Source organism: Ambystoma mexicanum, chromosome 6p (genome assembly GCF_040938575.1).
Source record: "Ambystoma mexicanum isolate Mex_15411 chromosome 6p, UKY_AmexF1_1, whole genome shotgun sequence".
Lineage (NCBI taxonomy): Eukaryota > Metazoa > Chordata > Amphibia > Caudata > Ambystomatidae > Ambystoma > Ambystoma mexicanum.
In genome coordinates, this window is record NC_090935.1 from 1,072,090,876 (window position 1) to 1,072,117,582 (window position 26,707).

General features: G+C 43.8%; 1 protein-coding gene across 1 annotated transcript in view; it reads left to right on the forward strand.

Moving 5' to 3' along the window:
* The window catches only part of LOC138510185 (contactin-associated protein-like 4), a 2,554,874-nt gene that overhangs the window by 2,329,639 nt on the left and 198,528 nt on the right, over positions 1-26,707 (forward strand). Inside the window, exon 17 of the mRNA XM_069625670.1 lies at positions 3,369-3,587. Coding sequence (XP_069481771.1) covers positions 3,369-3,587 — 219 coding nt within the window. The remainder of the gene's footprint in view (positions 1-3,368; positions 3,588-26,707) is intronic.

Here is a 26,707-nt window from a genome sequence, read left to right on the forward strand (position 1 = left end):
AATATCATATGTAAAAATCAGATTATATATTATTTTAAATGTGCTGTATTCCAAACATACACAAACTTATAAATAATATTGCGTGTATAACAATTAAATGCATGCCCTTTTCAAATATCACACGACTTTCATTGTTTATAAAGAAGATCCTACGACACCTGATACAAAGTGCTTCAACCTAGAAGTTCACAAAACATTAGGAGTTGGGAACACAATTGGAAATGTATCTCATGCCATCTGGACACCAAAGAGAACAACGTGTTGTCCCATAAAGAGTGATGAGTTTAAGCAGTCAGCTGAAGATGCTATTCTACACCCCAAAACAGTGCATCTACCTGATAAAACCTTCCATTGTTCTTGTCGGTACCACCGTCTTCTAATTGTATGGCTACACAAACTTGAGAGTGAGTGCTGCTCCAAACAGGCATAATGATAAACATTCCTGATAACTCATGTCCATATTTCATAAAGCTATCAGTGCATCATGTATTACTACGTATTCAACTCCTGCTGCACCAGAATACCTTGCTTGGATTATGTCTTGGTGTAGTGCTATACCAATGTTTTAGGGATAAAAGATTCTTGAACACTTTGAATGTTCGGTGAAAGTAATACACAAAAAGAAGTATTTGTAAATGAGCTCGTATAAAGAAAATGAAAAATCTGTGACGAGAAATACTAAGAAGACTCATGTACAGTAACATTTCTGAACAGGAAATAAGGTGTGCACATTGGAAAATATCTTAGTAGAAACAAGCCTAAAAGAAACAAGCTCTTTATTTACAGACAAAAGAAAAGCTATAATCTCATTTTATAATAAATTCTAACAGCATACAGGGAAATATCAACACTAGCAATCATGCAGAGTGGAGTCCGCAGCAAGCAATCTTAAATGTTTAAGTGGAGGTGAAAAGGAACAAGTGAGGTGATCCCTCTTTTACTCTAATTTTTTCTCTGTCTCATGAACAAGTAAACGCTGCATGCAAATGACTCTTTGCGGCAGCACTTACTAATGTATTCCTATGGAATACACCTGCTCATTATCAGGTGCTAACTTGAAGCAAATTCGAAGGAATCCATTACTTTTACAGCTGGATGAAAATGTCACAGTGACAAAACAGAGGAGGACTGTATATATAAATCAAACATCTTTCCCACACCTGCCTATCTTGCTTCAAAAAACAGTAGCCCAGATAGGTGGACTCCTCCCGGAGCTGGGCTATTGCTAGGCTCAAGATGAAACTAGTCCACAAGGTACACAACAGAAATCAGGCCTTCTCTTGCTAAGCCCTGCCTACTGGAAGACCATCCCAGTGGCAATCCAGACTGCATCGACACTCTTGTACTTCAGGAAGTTACTCAGGAACTTACCCTTAAGTAAATACCAATGTCCAATGTATGCTTCTCTCATTCCTGTGTCACATCCCAACCCATGGCTGGAACACCCATGGCACTTATTGTAATGCCCCATAGCTCTTTTGTAACCCTCAATGGCATGCAGACTGCTCAGTTGCTTCCTAGAAAGATGTGTGCTCTATAAAAAAAAAACAAGTAAAAAGCTAGGTTTGCGTATATGTTCACACATGGTTGAGGGCATGGCATTGTGTTTACAGTAAAGTACATGACCTATTAGAGGTTGATTTGGTGAGTGATTTAACAAATCGCAATATATCAGCTATATTCATTTCATATGAAAAATACATCAAGTACCAGTCTAATTGATGGTATGATTCATTTTCAGACACATATTTCAAATCTTGTCAAATTCGGTGTGAAGTACTGCACAAGAAAATGCTTTAATATACAAAAGTCCTTCACAACTTTCTCACCTCCTTAAAATATAAATGTTGTCTAAATACCGCTAAAATATACATTTTTGTCTAAAGTGAAAATAGACTGTTGAGCAATCAAGAGTCTAAACATTAAACAAAGGCAACTGATATGTAAATTAATTTTGAAAAATGAATGTATTTAATATTCAGTGAAAAAACCTTGGTTAAGAGAGAGTTAAGGTGATCAGATTTAACACAACAAAATCTCTGAAATTCAGCAATAGCATTTCAAGCTATTTCACCTTGAAACACTTGTGTATATGTGCGTTATAAATGCCATATCATATCATAAATGCCATATCATAAATATGTGCCCTTTGTTGTGCAGCGTATGACCACAATGATGACATCACAGGCAACATCACTAATTAAATCGTACGTGACATCACAGATGACTTCACTGATGGCATCACTAATTGCATCATGCATGACATCACTGATATCAATGGTTTGTTTAATTACATTTTGAAACATAACATATGTGTACATATTTCATACTTACACATAATGCAACATGGCGTTGGCCTTTTGCCGTACCCTCTGTACATTTTGTACCAATAGGTTTCTTTGGAGCCCACTAGCCATGGCCGCCTGCTATGGCCACTGAACATGTTGTAAGAGTAGTTTTATTTTTCTCCCCATGACCAAATCTGCTCAGTGGTTTATGCACTACGGCTGTTCAAAAACTCAACTTTTTCTCTATGGGAAAATGAATGGGAGTAGGCTGAAAACTGTTTTTATGTTTTCTTAAAAACATTTTCATTTTTTGATGAATTGTTCCCAGACTTTTCCAGTTCGGTGGGGCCCTTTCTTTGTCATCCAAATCCATCCAGCAAGCCAAACGTAACTGGCCTCTCTGGCTTCCTGCTGCAAAGCATCAAATACGATAGATAGTTTTCAAGGCACAGGGTGCACCCCGCTCTCTATCGAAATGTTTAATAACTACTAGATGTATTTTCCCCAAACCAGTCAAGGAAATTAAGTCAACTCTTTGTGCCCAAAATGCTTCCTATTTCATCCAAATCCGCTAAGTGGTTTTCACGCTAAACTGTTCTAAAACTGCACTTTTTCTCTATTGGAAAATTAATGTGATCAGCTTGGAAACAGCGTTTTTAAGTTTTCTTTATAACCTTTTCATTTTCTAACAACGTTTTCCCAAAATGTCCAGTCTAGTGGTGCTCTTGACAATCTGTCTGTAAAATATCATCCAAATCTATCTGCTATAAAAAACACCAGGCCAACATGAAGGTCTTAAGGAGCAGGGGGCAGGATTTAGCTTGCATTGTGTTTAGACCTGTAAATCAAGATGAAGCTGGCATTTGTCGAAGTATTGCGCTTCAATATCAGACATTAGTAATGCTAAACTTTAGATCTAACCCCTCTGAGGTCGATGCTTTTTTTGAATGCGTGCACCATCCAGTGGTCTCAGTTACAGGACAATCGGATGCAATTGTGTGAATGTGTTTCTCTTTGACACTGTAGTGCAGCTTTATTTTCATCTGAAGGCCATTGTCTTTGCTTTTCTTCTGGGTCTAGCTCCAGCAGAAGTACTCTTTTCCTTTGACGTGGGCAATGGCCCTCTTGAGGTTGTGGTGCAATCGCCCAGCCCCTTAAACGACAATCACTGGCACTATGTGAAGGTGGAAAGGAACATCAAGGCAGCATCGCTTCAAGTGGATCAGCTACCACAACAGACTCATGCTGCTCCGTCAGATGGACACATCCGCCTGCAGCTCAACAGTCAGCTTTATGTGGGTGAGTGCCCCTACCTACTTTAAACTTTCACAAGTAGTGCTACAATTATAGCTTCAACCGCATGTAACATGTAAACAATAAGCCTTTGTTTATGAGCATTTGTGAACCAAAGAGGGAAATGATATTACAACAATCCAACATGCAACTGACTGAATACATTCTTGCTTATTAAAAGTGTATCTTAATACATCTATGCACCCTCTCATGGAAATCATAGGGGCCTGCTGTCTGGCAATTTATTTTAATACTAATCTATTGCTAAGAAGTGAATACGTGTTTGTTTTTAATGCATCTGCGTCAGAATGTGGTGGGATCCAAATTCATTTAAAAATATGGAAAATGATCGCATTGAAAATGCACATGTGAATTTATGGCTATGGGATGCAATCGAGGAAACACGCTGTTCAACAATGCCACTTGCACTATAGTGAATATTAATTATTTGTAATTTTTAGTTTAGCAATTGGCAAATGTGACAACCTTATTATAAACAGCTCAAATATTCATATAGTACATAGCAGCCTGCAATATCCGGAGAAAAGCCTGTAAATAACTTTCTTATTACAGTCTGGCCGTGCTATCACAACTGTCCTGTAAAAGGAAAACGACATCAGACTTCCCTGAAATCAGTTATTATGTTTCATTTGTGACGCCACAATAACTGCTGTACAGAGCAGAATTCCAGATGCCACTGCATCACTTAATTAAAGGTGTAACAAGCTTATCAAATTCCTTGCTTATAAAATAGATTTCTGTGCAACTTTACAGCCATTCATTTACAAGGAATTGTTTATGGTGGAATGTTAATGTTATGCCCTGCTGGCGCTTAACATTTGTGAGCAAGAATCTGCATGTTTTACTTATTTACTTAAAGGTTTTTTTTCAATGCATTTCATTGGTCTGCAACACATCCAGATTCTACATTGACTATATGGATCAGCAAATGAAGAATCTATTACATTTGACCAAGCAGGTATTAAAGAAGAAAACCCGGTGTTTCCATGTATAACAAGGAATAAAATGCCCTCTACTGTACGTAAACGGATATTGCAAGTCAGTGGGGAGAGCTGTGGCTTGTCTGTGGTCTTTTATCTCCAGCAGCACTTGCTGTGTGAACTGGGCAGGACAGGAGAGGTGTTGCTAGGGGGGGGGGGGCTAAGAGGGCTATAGCCCCTGGTCTTTTGGTTGTAGCCCTGGATAGAATCTCAGGAGCTACAACAAAAAGGCTAGCTAGCCTCCAGTCCTGACAGTTTCGACATTAGCGTAGCTCCAGGTCTTTTACAGACCTAGCAACACCCCTGCAGGACAGAATCGGACATGGTCAGTGAGGGTATCACCCAACTCACGTTCAACATCCCCTGCCACAAGTCAATCTGGGGTACATGCTTCAGTAGAAGAATTTTCACAATGTTTCACCATGACAATGAACACCCATCGACAGGGAGATTTTATATAATTTCCATTCACTATCTCAATGGCAGAAAGGAGCAGTGTTCAGAGCCTATATTCCCTATAATTGTGTAAGGTAGCCATACATGTTGTTAAACCATTTGTGTTAGTCAGCCATATTTTGCATTGAGTCTAATTGTGTAAGGTTGCCTGCTGTACCATGTTTTCAGCCTAATTGTGTAAGGTACCCCTAGCCTGCTTTTTGTCGAATTGTGCAAGGTTCATAAATAGAACCCAGGATGTAGACATTGTTGTTTGTACAGCTAACCCATTTTCTCCTCCCACACACTACACCTTTGTAACTTAGCAGAAGGAATGGGCTCATTTCACACACCCTGTACTCACATATAACACAAACAATATTGCAAAACACCTCTGCCATAAAAATTAAGCAACCCTTATCGACACAAATTTGAATTGTAATTCCCACATAATTCTTTCTCTTTAAACACAATCCATCCCTATTTAGTTCATGGTACACCTCAGCTGCGCCTATCCACACACCAAGCAGACATGGGTGACTACCGGGTCTTGGCCACCAAACTATAACGTTAATGGCTGAAATGCACACACGGATAATAGCACTTACCAATGTTCCCAAATTTGGACTCCAGTCCCCCCGATTGCGTCCAACCAAATGCGCATTGGGACCATAATTATGGTGAAAGGCGCTATACAAATGACAAAATGAATGAATGAACACAACCTATGAATGAATGAATTAATCCCAAAGATCAGTGTAGACTGAGTGCTTGAACAGTGGGATGAGATTTGATAACTAGTTTCTCTAGACACCAATTCCATCCACCAGGCAACACAGCAAAGATTTTGAGCTAGATGGGGAACTTGACAAATATAATGTCTCATCAGAGTGCAGGCAGGAACACTCATTGCTGTTGGAATGCAACAATGCCGAGGAGGCTAAGGAGAATTACATCAACGATGAATATGATGTAGTATTACTAGGATCATGATCTCACATGTATACCGTCTCCTTGAGAAACAGACTTCATTTGCATATCAGAAAGCACATCAAATCATTACTTAACACCCAAGGCTCTATCAGCACAATCACACCCATGCAAACCCATGAGTTAGCCCACTATTTAAGTCAAACATGTGGTAGCACTTCACACAGAAACAATTGCAACTTGCACACTCTTCCTGAAAACAGTGTGACAATCATGGCTTGCAAGAAGATGATTTTGAAGGAATGGACATCTAACAAACTCTATTTGCTGTCAGAATGGATTAAATAATTGTACAAGATGTTAATAATAGAAAGAGGGATAAGGTATCAGGGAAACATGTATTCCATAACCCTAATAAGCCTACAGCCCATTAAAAAATGGTTTGTTTGCACGGCAGAAATTCAGAGTGGCTTGTGTATTGCCAAGTCTCTAGAGAGAGAAATAAATGAATGTGGGCAATGTTATTTAGTACCCTGGTGAGGATGTACAGGCAATGTTTCAATTAATTTCATACTGAGTTCACCCTAGCCTCACAGACTCAGCAGCACAAGAAAACAGCCACATGTAAGACCTGCGTATTTTTCAGAGCTGTTACAATTATGGGCTGGCATGGCAAAGCAGTGCTGGAAGCGCATTCTTTTGCATCTGGAGAAGAAAGTGATCAGTGTAAAAAATTATGAAGATATTTGCTTCTTGTATTTTTTTAATCTCCCTTTGCTAAAGTGTTGCTGGTATGACCGTCCCCAAGTACATAAGGAAGTGTAAGATCAGTCAACTACTTTATGTGCCCAAGATCACATTGTTTCGGAATGGACCTGGAGATTGGCAGCTTTCATGGTAACATTCAAGCGAAAACTAGGTAACTAAAGCACATGTCCAGAGTTTTCTTGATTCCAAAGAGTACAACAATGTCCACACAGCAACACTAAATGTGACTCTCCTATTGGGTTCTACCTAGCTCTATGAATTTACCTTTTCAGACATGAACTTTATAAAAATCTAATTTTCCAACCCTACTGAATGACCAGCAGCCGAGTGACTCCAGAGATGATGTTTCAAGATACACACCAAATGATAGAGTACTGGTGAACAGCATGCAGTGTCAACCTTCAGACTAAATGTCCAGATCAATTTCTTGCATTATGCTACGATGAACAATTCTTATGTGACCACTAATATAAAATAATACATTACATGTTTTGAGAGTTTGTATTGTAACAATGAATGCATACTTTAGTTGATGTTGTTGTAAAAAGAAAATAAAGTGGCAAGAAACTCAATTTGGTACAAACCCCTATGCCCATCACATCTCAATATGTTTATGTTTATTGTGTTTATATAGCACTTTACGCCAAAGCGCTTTACATTATAACAACAAGAATACAATAACAGTAGACACAATTACAAATATGAGTCAAACCAGTAATACAGCAACTAGAACAATTTGTCAGTGAAGATAAATGAGGGAAGAAGGGGTGGAGAGGGGAAGGGAGTGGGGAACAGGAAGTGAGATAAGCTGAAGGCGAGAGAGGAGGAGAGGGCACTTAAGAGGAAACGAAGCAGGGGGAGAGAGGTAAGATGAGGAGGATACAAAAGGGGGAGAGGGGACGGTGGAGGAGGATCAGAGTATCAGTGAGGGGAGTGGAGAAGAAGAGATTTTAAGGAGACACTAAAGGAGGAATAAGTGGGGATGGAATGGATAGAGAGAGGAAGGGAGTTCCAGTTGAGGGGGGCAAGGAGCTGAAAGGAGTGAAAACGAGAGGAGGCACATGGGGACGGGGGAACAAAGAGAAGGAAGAGATCTGGAGATCGGAGGGAACGGGGGGAGTCTAGAATGCTCTTACAGATTGTCTCTGAACTAAAAGTAGCTCCTGATTAGGAAAACATTGCAGAACCCCGCAAGTCTAAGGGGTCCCATAGTATTCAAAGTGCATAGCATATTAAACCTAAATCTTAGATAGGTTATCTAATTCCTCTATTGAGAATATATTCAGATATAGTGTATTACATTTTTTTATTGTTTGTTTGTAATGCTCATACATGTTATACCCCCAAATGATATCGTTCTACCGAAATCAATCCCATAATTTCACTTTCATTTTTACCCTATTTGGTTTGTAAATTAGGTCATCACAATTAGAGCTTATTTCCTCCAGTTCTACCAAACTTTACTTATACATTTTGGTCATGATAAAGGAAATACCATCTAAGCAAACATGGTTTGGATCAAAGTAAAAGGATTTCGCCAAAGGATTTAGGATTTTGTGAACTAACATGAATTTTTTATACAAAATAATCGAACCAAAGTATTGAAGTCCAGTTCTATTCTTACTTAAGAGATTGGTACACAATTCTGGAGTCATAACGGTCCCCTCTATAAAATACAGCTTATACAATGTAATATGTTTGGGCAAATCCAGGATTTCCAACCATACATGAACATTGTAATCATTTTCCCTTTATAAAAGCAAACAGCATGCTGCAATGTAAAGGCATTTACCTTTATATAGATTCTGCAGAGATGTTTTGATAGATGAATTGTCCTTGTCCTAGAGTGCAGTCTCTCCATAATTCAGCTAGGCCTCATCATGGAGTACAGAGGATACCCTAAATAAATAACCTGGTGTGATGTACTCATTGTATACAATGTACGTATCACCTGTATTTACATGCCTTCCTACCCTTACTACTAATCATTTTGCACAAATTCCCTTCATTAATTGTCAATCCATTATTACCAATATAGATCTCTTATGCCTTAAGAGAATAAGATAGCACAACATGTGTCTAATCAAAGATCATGATGATGGTTAGTTATCATAATGCATGCCTGAGTGAAGTTCTCCCTCTAAAGTATCTGTTTGAGCTGAGCCTGACCAACATGACAAGGACCCATGACTTGGCAGGTGATGCAGAATTGGCATACCTGGTAATGGACCTATGTTCGACCTTGTGGCTGTGATCTACGAGTAATTGGATTTAAAATGATATTAGTATATCCTAGCTTCCTTTGTGTACTCATGTTTCAAAGTAAAGGTGGCAGCTTCTCATCCATTTATCACATGGTAGGAGGATGCATATTGCAAATGTACAAGGATGCTTTGCTCCAGCGCCTGCAACATCAACTGGAGAAATAATGCAATCAGCATGAAGAACGCCAACCAGCCCATATTTAGCATGGTACACTGGGTATGTGAAGCTCATGGAACATCACTATCACCTGTTGAACATTTCTATGGGACATCTTCCTCAGTCACTTGGCCATCTTTTAAAAAGAAGGGTCATCAGGAACATACAGCAGACCATCAGCAGCAAAGATGCTTGGTGCCTATCTCTTCATCCGTGGGAAGGGAGAATGGCCAGGTACAGCACTGGTAAGGAAAGTGGACGCCCTGGCCAGTCACCCTTGTGCCAGTGAGTGTTAATCACTAAGCTGCACCCCCCCATAACTGTGCAGTCTATGAGAGGCGTCTGTGCAGTCATGGATACTGTACCTAAGCGCAAGAGAATAAATGAGCAATGCATTGCGTAACACTATAAAAAAACCTCTATCCATAGCCAACACAGCTCAGATGACAATGGCAATGATTTATTCCCCAGTGTATTCCAGATACTGAAAACAATTAGGTTTTCTATGGTGCATGTGATGGGGAAACGGATATCTGCAGTGTCTGTGACTATGACTGAGAGGCCCTGGTCAGACGCTCTCTTTCACATGCTATCGTGTTGACCATGATGGAAGTAATATTTAAATATCCTGGTCATGAATGTGTCAAAATTGTTCATGTTCATCCACAGCATGGATCCAAATCACAAGTTGTTTTTTCTTAAGGCGCAGCGGGCAACACAATTCTCAAGATTTGTCTCTAAAGTGTTTTCAATGTTTCACATGACATAGGCATCCATTAAGGTTCTCAGATCTTTTTCACAAGGGAGACCCACCCAATAGTTGTCAAAAACTCTTTCACAGTGCACAGCAGCCTAATAAAGTTCTCAGTCGTTTTCATAGTGTCGGGGGGGGATTCTGCCGGGGTCGGCCGGGCCGTCCGCAGACCTCCGGGCAGGGAGGCCCCAACTCCTCCCGTGTATATCTCGGATCGAGACAGAGTATGAGGCACACACAAGGAGCAAGGCAACTTCTGCCGTTTATTATGCAAACGGCAGGGATGGGTCAAGGAGCGTACGCGTTCGTCCTGACACACACACAATAGTGGGGCTCGCAGGCCCTTTTTACTACATTATGACGCGCTACTTGCGTCATTCCAAAAAGTTACCAAAAGAACCTATCGCCACTCTTGATTGGTTGCTCGAGTGGTGGGGTTAGTATAGTACGCATATAGAGAATGATATTAGTGGTTAAGATGTAGTCAGGTGGTATATCTGGGTTGTCCCTACAATTAGATACATAAGAATTGTTACATGAAGACCCCTGAGGATTGGCTAACGTTACTGACGTCTGAGATAAGAACCTCATGTTCTGATTGGTGCATCCGTGAGCTCCCCAGCCTGGGACCACCGTTGTTCCCAGCACACGGTGCACCTGTGGTTGCAACAGTGTTTCAATATGGGTACGTGCAGGCAATGTGAGGATTTATTCATAGGTGGGAGACTGACCGTTCCCACTGTAGCAGGTGTCCATTGAGCCTTTCAAGTGTGTCGGCCTGCGTCTCGTAGCGAGGTACCCAGACGCCTTTTCTCTCCTGGGTTTTGGCATCTCGTCAGGTTCGGCTTGGTCACGTGGGGAGGGACCGTGTTTGAGGCATAATTCTGCACAATTAATATTGTTTTTCCACTGTATGTCTGGTTTAATTTGCAGATATGATTTTAACATTGGTACGTGGAGTGCGAGGTTGCAACATCGTGCCTTTGAAGATTTGTTTCTTGACTGTGGGTTTGCAACATTACGACCTTGGCTGGTTGCTCCACTGGGTTCTTTCTGCAGGCTCAGCAACCTGACTTTTGCTTTGTTAATGTCCACGGGAACTCTTGCTTGAGGCCTACTTGGGCCTGGTGCACGAGTAATCCATTTAGTGCATGGATGCTTTAGGTTATAGTGGCATACAGTTTCATGGCCAGTATCGTGTTTCCATTATATCTCTCATGATGGTAACGGGTTTCAAGAGAAGCGTGAGCAAGCGTTATAAATGAGCTCATGGTGCGTCTTGCGTTTCTGCATTCTGAAAGCCTATGTAAAAATAATAAAGATGCACGTCCGTGAATAAGCCTGTCGCCTACGTCAGAGCACTGAGTATGTTCTTCGTGTAGATTGGTGTGGAAATGTTCAGCGTGTATAATAGTTCAGCGGTGCTTCCCGTTATCTAGGTCGTCATGGCATCTCTAACGATGTGTAGATTTCAGTCTAGTTGGTCCGTGCCGCAGGTGTCGGCATGGCCAGTGCGGGCTGTTGGGCAGGCAGATGGACACATCCGTATGTTTCTGTACCAGGGTATTTGGTCATCTGGTAAATGGGCAAACTCTTCTCGTGGCGGGTGTCTGGGCCGCGACCCTCTAGGCCAAGCGCGAGAGGTGAAGGACGGGAGTCTGGTTTTCCATTCTCCCACTTCAGTCCCCCCTCTGGTCGACTTGTCGACCACAAACATATCCTTCTCGTTATCTCCTCTTACTCTCCATATCTTGGTTATCCCTCCGAGATGTCCATAATGGTTTACGTGATCTTCAAATGACCAATACATGTATTCGCATGTTCCTCCAGGAGTACAGTACACCCATCTTCCTATGTAGCTCCTAGGGTTCCTTGGGTTCTCGATCTTCACTGATGGTGGGTCTAGATGATTGGCGATGATTTGGGTGCGCAACTTCTCCCTTTCGTGTATTATCACACCTGTGTGCTGGCCGTCATCCGCTGGCATCAAGGGGTGCATTCCCACCATTTCCAGCAACTCATCAGTTGAGCGCGCCTTCCGGGCTTTCCAAAATCTAATTATTATCAGTGCAGCTCCAGCCAAAATAGCACATCCCACTATTATTTTCAGTCCATCTGACAGCCAAGATGGCATCCATGACCATAATAGTGAAAACCAGCTTTTATCCTTGTTTACGCCGTTACTTTCGTCCATCATTTTGGAGTGCATCTGGGCCAATTGTGAAACTGCTTCTGTTAGTGTACCATTGTCGGCATCGTTGGCAGGTATGAACGTGCAGCATGATTGTCCTATCTTTGCACAAACTCCTCCTTCCATTGCTGTGAGAAGGTCCAATACATATCTGTTCTGTAGTGCTACCATCCTTACAGCTCGCAGCTCCTCTTTAATTGCGTTAAACCCATTTACTGTCGAATTTATGGTCATCATTAGTTCCCATCTGGTTATTTGCAGCCATTTTGCGTTTGCGTATGCCTGCAGTCCCGGATGTATTATTGAGGAGAAGAACATTGCTGCTCTGCTGAATAGTCTGTGTTCTGGCGGTATTGATGTTAGTTCCGTTTCCGACCTTCCCCACAGATAATTTCCTGTTAATGGCTCTCCTTGTCTTTTTCTCCTGTTTAGGACAGTATCATTGCTGTTGGTCCTGTTTTCTTGCTCCTTCTGGAGTGGTGCAGATCTCTTTCTTCTCCTGTCTCCTTCATCCATTTTCGGAAATTTCGCCACATCGACATGCTTCTTAGGTACCACTAGTGATGGTACATTGACGTGTACCATTGTGCACACACCACTCCACAGGGGAGGCAGTGTATGATATGCCTTTTCTCCACAGGCCCAATAATGGTCCATTATTACTGCTGTTCCCGCTCCCCCCTCAGGTAACTCCATCACACTTGCACAATTGGTGTTATATCCCACGTCCACCTCTCCTTTATGCTGGTAACATACTTTGGGCGCAGTCAATGGTAATATAGTTATCGGGTCTTCATCTTCTTCTACCCACGTGAGCATTGGTACATACTTGATCCATGTCGTCCAACATCGATGATTGTGTGTCTCGATGGTTGAGATAGTTTCTTTTGTTACCATGTTGCTGCCAACCACTCCTATCTCCCAGCTGGTACCCAGGAACACCTTTCCTGTTATCGTCAGTAATGGCCTCTCCCAGCATCCTTGTTTACCCGGAACTTCCGTGGCGTACCAATCACATGGTAGATACTGCAGTGTTACCTTCTTTGTTTCTCCTTTTTCAGGGCCACTTGTTATGTATCTGAATGCTTCAGCATGTAAACTGGTCTTGTGATAACTCAGATAGGTCTTGAGGAAGTTGTTTTCATATGGGTATGAGTCTCGTGTTTTCCATGTCATGTGCACTACTGTTCCTTGGAATCTTCCTTTCGTTTGGAACAGGGCCAAATATATTATGCACTGTGCTGTTTTTTCATCTATTTCTGTGGCAACAAATGTTCGTGAAGCGCTCATGGCGTATGGTATTAATGAGCAAACGTAACAGCTATCCTCAGTTGTCTGCTTACCAATGCGGGTCATGTGCTGGTACCATATGTTGTTTGTGACGTGTGCTGAATCTTGTACATAATTATCAATACCTTTATTGTCTGAGTATGTGCTGCGTTTAACTTTATTTCGCTTTTGTTCATTGTTACTGTTACCACCTGACGTAACACCTGTTGCAGCAGGGAGGTGGGGTACATTAGGTTTGGGTGCAGCAAAAAAACTCATAGCATAGCTGTACTGCCATACAGAGGCAGCCAAAACTCCGGTGATCATAAAAATCCCTATTATTTTTATTACATATGCTAACCTCACCGACATTTTTGCTCTTACCTTGCTGCAGTCCTGGCAGCGTATTCTTGCGACGTTAAAGTTGCCCGCCTAAAAATTCTCAAAAAGTGCTTGTTATTAAATGTTAGTTTTGTTTCATTAAGCTCTCCCTATCAAATAGTCATTCAGTGCCCAGGTGAAGAGTTGCTCCCACGCTACTCTAAGTGATCGGTCTCTCAAGACCGGCAAGTATGGGCGGAGGTGGGGCATGTAATTTTCTATGGCCAGGAGGAAGGCCGTGTAGTATACACGTACCCTTTTCTTTTTTAAGTATGTTGGCCTTTTTATTTCGTATACAAATTGGTGTGACAATTCTTCTGGGTAACTATCGTCTGGCAGCACCATCTACGCCTGCACACTGAATTTGTTAGATAACTTTTCTTAACAATACAATATTACGCAGCTCCTGTATGTGCGAGAGAAAAAGAGAACATTCACGTGTTTACATGTGTATTGGTGCAAGCGAAGTCCTTAGTTTTTATTACAATTGTATTTAGTAGTCAATGGGGGGGGGGGTTTGCTCAGATGGCGGGAGCAGTTTTACTCTTTGAACGTGTGACCATGGGGTGGGCAGTGTGGGGATCACCCCCTTCTTCGTCCGTTATTCTCTCCGAGGGAACAATTGGGTCGTTGTCTGTGGTTGTGTTTTCTTCCGCTGCCGGGGATGTTGTTGGCGTTTTTCCAATGGACCTGTCGTTGGCGCTGGGGCGGGTCTGCAGTTTGTAAATTTTTACATCATGCAGGTGGTTCCACGCACGCTTATCCTTTAGTTTTACTGCTCTTGTTGATACGTCCTCTACTAAATGGGGGCCAGTGAACCTCTGCTGGTTCCACTTTCTATTAAAATTTCGAAGTAGTACGTGGTCACCTTTGGCAAGTTGGCACAAGTTCTCCTTTCCCAATTCTGTATTTTCGTCTATTTCTTGGTTGCTGGTGGACCCGCCCCGTGTGCGCTCGAGCTGTTGAGACACAAACACAACGCTAGTAATCAAAGAAGACACATATTGATACATTTCATCACCTAACACATTCGCAGAACTTTCTTGGTCGGTGAATGCCCTTGACGTTGGTGTTAGGGGAAGGCGCATTTGGCGTCCAGTAACCACCTCGTGTGGGGTGAGGTGGTGGTCGGACCCTGGCCTGTTTCTAAGTTCGAACAGTGCTAACGGAAGGCAATACAACCAACTTTTCTTTGTTGTTTGCTGTATTTTAGCAATTGCCTCCTTCAATAGGCCATTCAGGCGTTCACATACACCATTAGCCTGTGGGTGGTACGCACATGCAAATTTGTGTTTAATGTTCAGTAGGGATGTGATATGCTGGAACATTTCATTTGCGAAATGGGGTCCGTTGTCTGATCTTAACACCTCGCACACTCCCCACCTGGGGAATACCTCCCTTACTATAAATTTGGCTGCTCTAAACGCATCAGGGTGTGAACAGGGCCCTGCTTCGATCCACCTAGAAAATGGGCATACTACTACTATCATGTATCTATTGCCTTGACAAATGTTGATCATATCAACATAGTCAATGTGGAGGTGCCGAAAAGGTCCTTCTGGTCGGGGTATGGTACCTCTTATCACCTTTAAAGTATGACCGGCCGTGAACTGTTGACATGTAAGGCAATTGCTGATAAAATTTGACACATGGGATGTTAACTCGGGACAGAACCAATCTTCTCTAATTCGTGCTGCTATTATTTCTTTGCCTGTATGGGCAGGGTGATGTAATTGGTTCAAGGCGGTATTTAACAATGCCAATGGTATTACAACTTTCCCAGTGCCACCCTGGCGCCATAGTGCGTCGGTTGGTGACATTGTGCATCCTCTTTTCACCCATACTTCTTTTTCGGCCATTGGTGCAGCCGCTTGTAACTCCATAATCTGGGTGGCTGGGAGATGGGTGTACCCTTCTTTTATTAACATCTCCCTCGCTATTCCCCTCCCTCTCCCTCTCTGTGAGTCTGTGGGGTTCCATATCTCACCAAAATATGCAGCATATTTTGCATGTGCGTCTGCTGCTGCATTTCCTTTTGATATATAGTCTTCTCCATTGGTGTGTGCGGTGCATTTTACTAGGGCTAGTTCTTGGGGATCGTTTATTACTTCAATTAGTTCAGCCAACAAGAGGGCATGTTGTACTGGAGTGCCGTCAGCTCTCCTAAACCCTCTTCTTCTCCACTTTGATAGCCCTGAGTGGACAGTGGATGTAACATATGCACTGTCGGAATATATAGTAACTTTTTTATCAAAACTTTCCTTTAGTGCCAATATGAGTGCAACCAGTTCCGCCGCTTGAGCAGAGTAATGCTGTGGTAATTGTACACACTTAATAGCCACACACACTGGCGCTTCCATCATTTGTACTACTGCTGCCCCAGTCCTCCTTATCCCGTCTCCTTGATCAATAGTTGATGACCCATCAATAAACAAAAGCTCACCTCCCTCTAGTGCGTTTTCTTCAACTTTCCTAGTACATGAGTACATCTCAGTTACTTGGGTGCAGTCGTGGGCGTAATCTCCCTCTTCAATTACTTCTGCTAGGAACCTTGCAGGGTTAACCGTGCTACATCTAACAATTGCCAGTTCAGCTTTGGACAAAATAATCTCATAACCTGTTGCCCTCTGTGTCGTCAGTGTGGACTTAGGTTTATTCAATATCGCAAATAGTGCATGTTCTACAAATAGTGTAGTTGGACACCCCATAGTTATTGATGATGCTTTTTCTACTGCAAATGCAGCTGCAGCAAGACCTTGTTCGCAAGAGAATTGTCCTAACATTATTGGATCTAAGTGACCGCTGTAAAATGCTACTGGTTTATAGCCCATGCTAGTCTTTTGGGCCAATACTGCTTTCATTACTGCTGAGTCGCAATGTGAAAATATAAAAAATCGTCGCTCATAGTCTGGGGATGCTAGTACTGGAGCAGTTGATATTGCTTCTTTTAATTCATCAAATGCCTCCTTCATTTCCATAGTCCATCCCAACTTTTTCTCCCCTTTATTTGCTTCCTTCAAACCCTCAAGCAGGGGTCCTATGTAAGAGCTGTAATCAAATACCCATGCTCTACAGTAGTTGCACAGTCCCAGAAATTGCTGCAGTTCTCTTACAGTCTGTGGCACGGGAGTGCCTGATATTGCCTGTGCTCTTTGTGGTGCAATCCTTCTTCCATGTTGTGATATCAGTTGGCCAATGTAAAGTACCTGTTCCTGACAGTATTGTATCTTTTCCATGTCTACCTTGTACCCCTTTTCAGCCAATATCGTCAACATTTTTAATGAGTCCTCTCTACATTTATCTTCATTTGTACTGGAAATTATTATGTCATCCACATACTGTAACACTGTGCTTTCCAACTCAACGTTACCCAAATCCATCTGTATTACCCTATTGAAAATTGAAGGTGATTCACAATATCCCTGTGGTAATCTGGTATGTTTCCACTTCCTATTTCGGTAAGTGAAGCTTGTCAAGTCTTGTGAGTCTGGGTGTAATGGTATTGAGAAAAAAGCATTTTTAAGGTCAATCACTGTAAACCGTGATGCTTCTGCTGGAATGCCACACAAAATTGTGGCCGGGTTTGCTGTTACTGGATACTCTGCTTCTACTATGTTGTTCAACGGTCTGAGGTCCTGTATGAACCGCCAAGACCCTCCTTTAGCCTTGCGCACCGGGTACACAGCTGTGTTGCATGGGGATTCTGAGGGGACCAATATGCCATTGTTTATAAGGGCTGTTATGGTTTCGTATATGCCCTCATCTGCCTCTCTTGACAATGGGTATTGTTTCACTCTTGGTAGTATGGCACCCTTTTTTAATTTTATCCTTACACCCCCTATGCTTTTAATGCATCCTACATCATAAGGGCTAATAGTCCATAATGATTTTGGCACCTTTGACATATCTTCTTTAAAAAATGGGACTGGTGTGCCAGCGGGTGCCTCAAGTGCCATTGCAATTTTCTGTGCCACTTGTTTGTGAGCCACTGTTAGCCACATTTCTACACTCATCATGAACACCATTTCATTTTCCTCCTTTTCTTCTGAAAACAACTCTTCATCTGACACCTGGGTCAGCCTACATCCTTCTGCTAGTGCTATCACCGCCCTCCATGCTCTCCCTTCTTTATCTTGGGCGTGCACAGCAACATAATCAGCTGTTGCAATAATGCTCTCAATGTCCACTGCAAGGACCTTCCCTTCCAGTTCATTAGCTGGTGTTTCTGGTCGGAATAGATAGGCTGCTGGTCTCCTCCATATTTTCCCTCCTATCCCTGGCATCCATGCAAATGCCATGTCTGTTCCGTACTGGAATAGCTCGCCGTCTACCGGCTCCGCCCTGATCGCTATCTGTCCACAGTATGCTTGCAAAATCTGTCGTGCTGCAAGCATGTTAATCCCTGGAGTAGAGCAAATTATGCCATCCTCTGTAAAGGAGATCGTCATATTTAATCTGTTCATTATGTCCCTCCCCAGTATGTTTACTGGTGAGGCACTATAATACAAAAGTGGTACTGACAGATCGTAATCTCCAATAGATAGCGGAACGTTATCAGTAAATGGAACCAACCCTTTAGCCCCAGAAAACCCTTGTGTGTTCATGGCTTCGCCTGACATCTTAAACTTACCTTCCCTTATGCAAGACCGGGTTGCCCCGGTGTCAACAAGGAATGATAATTTTTTGTCACCTATCGTTACCTCTATGCGTGGCTCCTCCGCACTATTAGGTGTTACTGACAGGATGGGACACACCAAGGCCGTCTGTGGGCTGTCCTATTGGGGGTACAATGACTGGCCATTCCCTGTGTAAGGGTTGTGTCCCAACACCGTCACCCCACCCAATTGCGTTCGTTCAGGTTGTGGTGGTGGTTGTATTAACGCTGCACCAGTTACTTGTGGCAGGTATTGTTTTATTTGTTGTTGTGGTAGGGAATAGTGTTGGTCACTCCCTTGTGGTGACATCTGCTGTGGTTGTATGCCCTGCTGTTCTTGTGATGTCCTATGTTGTGCTTGTTCGTTCCATGCTGGTGTTCCTGGCCTGACCCTGCATGTACGTGACATGTGTCCTAATAGTCCGCAGCTCCAACACACGGGTGGTTCCCTGTTTTGCCATGGGAAGTTCCCTGTGTTGTCCTGGTATACTGGTTGCCCTGTCTGGTAGTTATTTCTGAGTCCCCCAGCCTGTTGTTGGGTATTATATCCGTATCCTCTTCCCCTCATAAACCCTCCTCTCCCTCTATTATAATTATAATACCCAGCTCCTTGCATTGGGTACCCTCCTCCCATGTTCTGTGCGTGTGATTGCAGAGGCAGCACTTGCTCTATTACCTCTTGTGGAGGCGCTATTTGAGCTGGATTTTGTGCAGCCACTACTTGCGTTGGGCTTTGGGCCATTGGTGTTGGCGCAGTTATTAGTGCCCCTTCCATGGTATATTTAGTAAGTTTTTTCTGTACTAATTTGGCCTCTTCTGTTTTCCTGTCCTCTTCCTTTTGTTTCATTTTTCCTTGCCATGTTCTACAGTGATGTACTATAGTCAGTTGTATTTCCGGCCATGGTTTTGCTTCCATCCCCACTACTTTCTTTAATTGTCTCTGAACTCCTTCTGGGAGCCCTTGTACTAGTATATGATAAAATATGGCTGGTGTTTTGTCCCATTGTTCTCTAGTTTCCATGCGCCACTTCTCTTGAATATCCTGGATATAATCAACAGGATCCTCGTTCTCACCCATCTTACGGGAAGTAATGGCTCCTATGTCTGATGTGTCTGGGTACTGCACTCTTAGTGCCTGCCATAGCGCATGTCTGCAGTTTGCAAATGGTGCCCCATCATGCGATGTGTTTGTTATTGTTACCCCATGGAATCCCGCTCTTTTCCAAATGTCATCCGCTCTATCCCCTAATATTGATATTAACAGGCCCTTAACATCTCCCACTGCTAGTTTCTGTCCTGCGGTGTGTTTTTCCATTTCATATATCCATTTACCCGCACCTCCACTTAATGATGGGAGCCTACATTTTATGTTTTCCTTATCCGTATGTTTCCAAGGTACATACTGTGGTCTAACCCCTCCTCTCTCCAGCAGTGGCATTACATTCTGTCTTGTGTCATCCTTTATGCTCCATGATGTTAACTCTTCACACCCCTCCTCTTCCCCCATTCCTTTTACTACTTCAAATCCTTCCTTACTACCTCTTCTCCTACCTCCCTCTTCTTCCTTTCCCCTTTTTTCATCCTTTCCTGTGTTCAATATTGGCACGTCTGTTTGCCTGTCTTGCCTGCGACTAGGGAGGTCCCTAAGCCGACATGCATAAGGTGTAACTTCGTCCATGAAGGGTGCGAGCTTTATTCTGTGCAGAGAGCGTGCAGTTGTTGAACATGTGGGGTGTGGCGTTAGAGAGCGTGATGGTGATGTGGGTGGCGTGTGTTGGTTGGTGAGCGTCGGTGGCGTGTGTTCGTTAGTTTGTGTTTCTCCCATTCTTTTCACTTCCTCCTTACTTCTCTCCAGCTCCTCCCATCTTCTACTCACCCATGGCGAATCTATGTTTGTTCTAGTGAGGTATAGCTTATCTAAGCTTTCCCTTTCACTCTTCCTTCCATCCTCACTACAAAAATCATTCATAAATTGCGCCCCCCACTCTGCCTTTTTTCCTTTTATTGTTACAGTTTTTAAGTCTATTAGGTCTCCCTCTTCCTTTCCGTTGTTACCACCTGTTCCCCTTAGTGCTGACGTTGTTGCTACCTCTCTATTTTTATATACTTCTCCCCATCTTTCACTCTCCCTCTTACTCTCTTCTCTCTCCCCTTCACTCCTCTCCTCCATCTCCCTACTATTTTCCTCTCTTTTCCTTTTTAATTCCTCCATTACTTCGTTGCTCATCTGTTCCAATATCCTTTCATCCTCTCTCCTCCTTTCCCATTTCACCCTTTCTCTTTCTACTATACTCTCTATTACCTTCCCCTCTTCATATTTTTTAGCTGTCTCTGATATTATCCTCCTCCTCCATATTTCCATTTCTTTTTCATTTTCTTCTTCTTCCTTCTTCTTCTCCCTCATCACTACTCTTGATACCCTTTCTGCTGCTGCTTTTACCCTTACAGCTTCCCTCTTTCTCTCCTCACTTTGCTCCCTTAATTTTTCCAATTCGTCCTTACCTTCTTTCCTTTTCCTCACTCTCTCTCTTTCCTCCCCCTCAAGTTGTTTTATCAGTTCATTCTGCTCATCCCTTAGTTTAGCTAATCTTTCCTCCAAAATCTCTTCCTTCTGCCGTAGCAGCTCCTCTCCCCTCATTTCACTCTCTCTTTCACTATCCTCGTTTGTTCTCTTTACCGCCTCCCTTTCCTCTCCAGTTAGTGATCCTCGTAATTTCAACAATATCTGTGCAGCTACCCACTCATCGTTTCCTATCTCTACAGTCTGCTCTTCTCTCCTCCCGTCCCCCATTGGTATCTTTCCATGAGCCACATATGGTGGAGGGCTGTATGCCGGGTTTGAGTATCCTTCAGCCGCCCTTAACTGTCCTTTTATTTCTCCTAATTCTCTTAAAGGGTACAACCCTCCTCCCTCTGTTTTCACTCCCGGTGTTAAGGGTATCTCATTGCTCGGTTCCTGTTTTATGTCAGCTAATTTATCAACCTTTCCTCCACCCAGTTTTTCATTCCCCATATTCTTTGTTCCTTCACTCTCCTTTTCCCCATCCGTTCCTTCTTTCTTAATCTCCTTTTCTTCCGGTGTTTCCCCCATAGTGAACATTCCATTTGGTCCTGGTCTAGACCCCTGGAACATCCTCCACAAGTTAAACACCTCCACATGGTTTGCCAACTTCTTCCCCTTGTATGTATTGTGCAGATGGTTTAATAGTGAATGTTGGGCATATGGGTCAAAGCTACCATTAGGCGGCCATGGTGTCAACATTTTGTTGTCCGTCCCCTGGGTCCACTCTATGCTGTACTTAATTAACTTCTCCCTATGTGGTGGCAGTGTGGTGCATATATGTTGTAGTGGGGTAGTGAGGGTATTCCCCCACCCTCCCAACCCTCTCCCGTATGACATACTAGCGCACCCTTTCTTACCCTTCCCCTTGCTACCAGTTTGCAACATACAACCTTTTATTGCTTACCTTGCCCCGCAAGTGTGGGGACTTACGACAATCCTTTGACAAATTATGCAATGATAATAATCACAAAAAAAAAAAAAAAATTATAAAACAAATATATTTATGATGTTATATTATATTCCTTCCCCTACGGCCCCCTGCGGCCGAAGCGCACGCAGCCCCCTGCAGCTGCGTACCCCTTACGACGATCTTACACAGTCGTCCTTTTTCCCCGTTCTCCTCCCACCTTTACACTTGCCGTGGCCGGCGTTCTCCGTGCGCAGCCACGCCCCCTTCCCCTTCTCCTCTTTGATCCACTCGTTTATCGTTTATCTCCGTGTCCGCTCCTTTATCATGTTTCTCTTCCCCACCAATGTCAAACCCAAAGCTTCTTGTGTTCACGATATCTTACTAAATCCCTACTGGTGACGTCACCTATTTCTTCGAACTACTGGTATATTCGTGTTATGTTCTTTAAATTCAAAATACACTTGCAATCTACCCCGCTAACCCTACAGCTGTCTTCCTGTCTCTCCTGGAACAAGGTAATCTCATCAATACTATAACCGGACTGCGCACGCTGCGTCGCCTCGCGTGTGATACGCCCCTCAACAGGAGGGCTTAACCAGCCAATTATCTTCCGTTTTGGGCAACTACGTAACTAGCCACCGCCCACAGGGAAACGTCATCTACCTATCGAGTTTCTTGCTCGAACAATAGGGAACCTCATCTACCTATCGAGTTTCTTGCTCGAACAATAGGGAACCTCATCTACTCATTGAATGATAAATGTCAAATCGTAGGAAACCACACACACCCACCCTCACACGTAGTCGCGATTTAGGCCAATCAGTGTCTTTCGAGCGGCTGCACGTGATGTTTTCGTGCCCCGCCCCCCTCTTTCGCGTAACGTTAGCTTTTTGTTGCGAGCGTCTGCACGTGTTGTTCTCGTGCCCTGCCCCCCTCTTTCGCGTAACGTTAGCCGCCTTCTCTCTCACTCAATTCACTACCATTCATTCCATTATCATCACTCAATTAAACCTTCACCCCACCTTTTTACAATACCTCCCTCCTCCCTTATTTACTTCCGCCCCCTCCCTCACAATTTCGCATTGCTTGTTGTGCGTGTCATGCTCACCAAGTTCCCTCGATGCAGGGCCGCTCGACTGCGTGCACCCCTCCAAGCGGCTCGCCACCTCCCCTCGTCTGGACCACGTCTGGACACTCGCCGACCGCGGGCGGGATACTTCTCAACCGGCTCCCGAGGGCCAATATCCGGATTGCGCTGTCCGGTCCTCTCGCAGCTCCGCGATGGTCCTGTAGTCCTCAGAAGGGGGCAACGGCAGAGGGGGCCGCGCCGCCGGGCCTCCCCGCAACGGGAGTGCCTGGAAAAATAAAAAATAAAAGTCGATCTTAAACAGATCTCAGCAGTGCCTCCAACTTGTCGGGGGGGGATTCTGCCGGGGTCGGCCGGGCCGTCCGCAGACCTCCGGGCAGGGAGGCCCCAACTCCTCCCGTGTATATCTCGGATCGAGACAGAGTATGAGGCACACACAAGGAGCAAGGCAACTTCTGCCGTTTATTATGCAAACGGCAGGGATGGGTCAAGGAGCGTACGCGTTCGTCCTGACACACACACAATAGTGGGGCTCGCAGGCCCTTTTTACTACATTATGACGCGCTACTTGCGTCATTCCAAAAAGTTACCAAAAGAACCTATCGCCACTCTTGATTGGTTGCTCGAGTGGTGGGGTTAGTATAGTACGCATATAGAGAATGATATTAGTGGTTAAGATGTAGTCAGGTGGTATATCTGGGTTGTCCCTACAATTAGATACATAAGAATTGTTACATGAAGACCCCTGAGGATTGGCTAACGTTACTGACGTCTGAGATAAGAACCTCATGTTCTGATTGGTGCATCCGTGAGCTCCCCAGCCTGGGACCACCGTTGTTCCCAGCACACGGTGCACCTGTGGTTGCAACAGTGTTTCAATATGGGTACGTGCAGGCAATGTGAGGATTTATTCATAGGTGGGAGACTGACCGTTCCCACTGTAGCAGGTGTCCATTGAGCCTTTCAAGTGTGTCGGCCTGCGTCTCGTAGCGAGGTACCCAGACGCCTTTTCTCTCCTGGGTTTTGGCATCTCGTCAGGTTCGGCTTGGTCACGTGGGGAGGGACCGTGTTTGAGGCATAATTCTGCACAATTAATATTGTTTTTCCACTGTATGTCTGGTTTAATTTGCAGATATGATTTTAACATTGGTACGTGGAGTGCGAGGTTGCAACATCGTGCCTTTGAAGATTTGTTTCTTGACTGTGGGTTTGCAACATTACGACCTTGGCTGGTTGCTCCACTGGGTTCTTTCTGCAGGCTCAGCAACCTGACTTTTGCTTTGTTAATGTCCACGGGAACTCTTGCTTGAGGCCTACTTGGGCCTGGTGCACGAGTAATCCATTTAGTGCATGGATGCTTTAGGTTATAGTGGCATACAGTTTCATGGCCAGTATCGTGTTTCCATTATATCTCTCATGATGGTAACGGGTTTCAAGAGAAGCGTGAGCAAGCGTTATAAATGAGCTCATGGTGCGTCTTGCGTTTCTGCATTCTGAAAGCCTATGTAAAAATAATAAAGATGCACGTCCGTGAATAAGCCTGTCGCCTACGTCAGAGCACTGAGTATGTTCTTCGTGTAGATTGGTGTGGAAATGTTCAGCGTGTATAATAGTTCAGCGGTGCTTCCCGTTATCTAGGTCGTCATGGCATCTCTAACGATGTGTAGATTTCAGTCTAGTTGGTCCGTGCCGCAGGTGTCGGCATGGCCAGTGCGGGCTGTTGGGCAGGCAGATGGACACATCCGTATGTTTCTGTACCAGGGTATTTGGTCATCTGGTAAATGGGCAAACTCTTCTCGTGGCGGGTGTCTGGGCCGCGACCCTCTAGGCCAAGCGCGAGAGGTGAAGGACGGGAGTCTGGTTTTCCATTCTCCCACTTCAATAGGGAAAAGAGACCCTTTAAAGTACTCAATCTCTCACACAGAACACTTCGTAAAGTTATCCAGCTCTTGCATCAGCTTGCCTGAAGACTCTTGAAGTGGGTGGTTTTGGTGGTGCATGATCTATAGCCTCTGGAGACAGGTGCACCTTGTACACACAGACACAAATGGTTCCTTATCTCCATCATCCCTAGGCCACAACCCCCCCTTGTTCCGTTTTTTCTGCCGTACACTTGACCCACTTTCCCTACCCTCCTCAATGCAGAGGACATAAGGGTCCTCCCTGTGAATGTTTTTTCCTGGTTCAAGGGAAAAATAGTCCACATCCAGGAAGCTTTCGGCTGTGCAGGGGTAGTTGAGGATACTGCTACACAGTGCTCCAACTGGTTTTCCCCTCCGCCACGGAAGGAGCAGGAAGACTCTTCACCACCTCTTCCTTTGCCTGCTCCTCTGCCTCCCCTTTTGATATATGCACCTCTTGCTGCTCTTCCTCTTGAGGCTTCCCCTGACAGCCCTCATTCAACCTTCCGGGTATAGTCCACTTTCTCCTGTATGCCCCAGAACCAGACAGATCCTATCACACCCTGCCGCCTCTCTCCATTCCCCCACATATGGAACATGTCCTTCTCTTCCTCCAATGCCTCTTTGTTGGCTATCCACATGAGGTCTAGCCTCCATTTCCTTGATGGGGGTGTCCACATGAGGGACTTACTCATGTGACTTTGTGCTTACCACTAACAGGGCCTTCTCTGATGCCCTCACCTCCACTCCCACTCCTGAGGCCTCCCACAATGGTTTAAACTCCCCCACTGACTCAGAGGCTTGGCAGTACTTTGTGGCACAAGCTCATGAACTGGCATCCACAAATAACACCTCATCAATTATGGGCACCCCACCATTTGTGTGGAGAGATCCAGTTATTTCTCCTCTAGCTAAGCCTTCTTTCCTTTCCCCTCCCTTCATTGCAAGTGTGTCATGATTGCCACAAATGACAATGCCAAGTGATACTCAACCTATGATGAATATTGACATAGGAACAACCTATTGCTATTCATCCAGTAATACCAGTATTAAAACATCTCACCTTTTACTTGATACACTTGTAGAGGAACAGCTGTATATCTCTGCTGTATAACCTGCCTCCTTTCCTCCGATAGGTTGGAAACATGAGACCCTACTGTGTTTGACAGCAGCCATTGTGCTAATACCACAGTGTGGGTTCGAAAGAAGATACCCATTGAGACAATCCTACCAAACGTTTCCACAAAGGGATGACAACTTAAGGGAGGAACTCCATGAAGGAATATGAGAGAGAGCAAAGAAAAGAAGCTAGTGATGTCACAAAAGAAACATATGACTTCCCAAGATACTGACCGAAGACAATGTATAGATCCAAAAGAAACTAAGGATGAAATAAAGAATCAAGTGAACTTCTAAATCTGAAAAACAAGATTACACGTGCACAAGTGCTGCAGAAAATCAACCGTTCATTAAATGTACAGATGCTAAAACGCAAGGTAGTCTAAGTCATCATAGAAGCTGGCTATATGTAGTGAATAGAACGCAGGCGGAGCCAACTTTAAATAGAAGCTGGACATCAGTATCATGAATTTAGTAAGCCAGGACTTATGAAGCCGGCAGTGAAAACTCTGTCATAGCAAGAATAAGAAGAATCGTGAAGCTGCAAGACGAGGCTTTCTGGCCTGGAGTCAAGATTGAAGCAGCCAATGTCAGCTATCTATTCTGGAAATGAGCCAACATGCAGAGGATGAATCATCCCTTGTTAAGGTGCAAAGAAAGAACACCAAGGTTGATGAGTTTTGCAGGATTTAAATGCTCTAAGTGAATTATATTTAGAGCATTTAAAACCTGAAAAATAGAT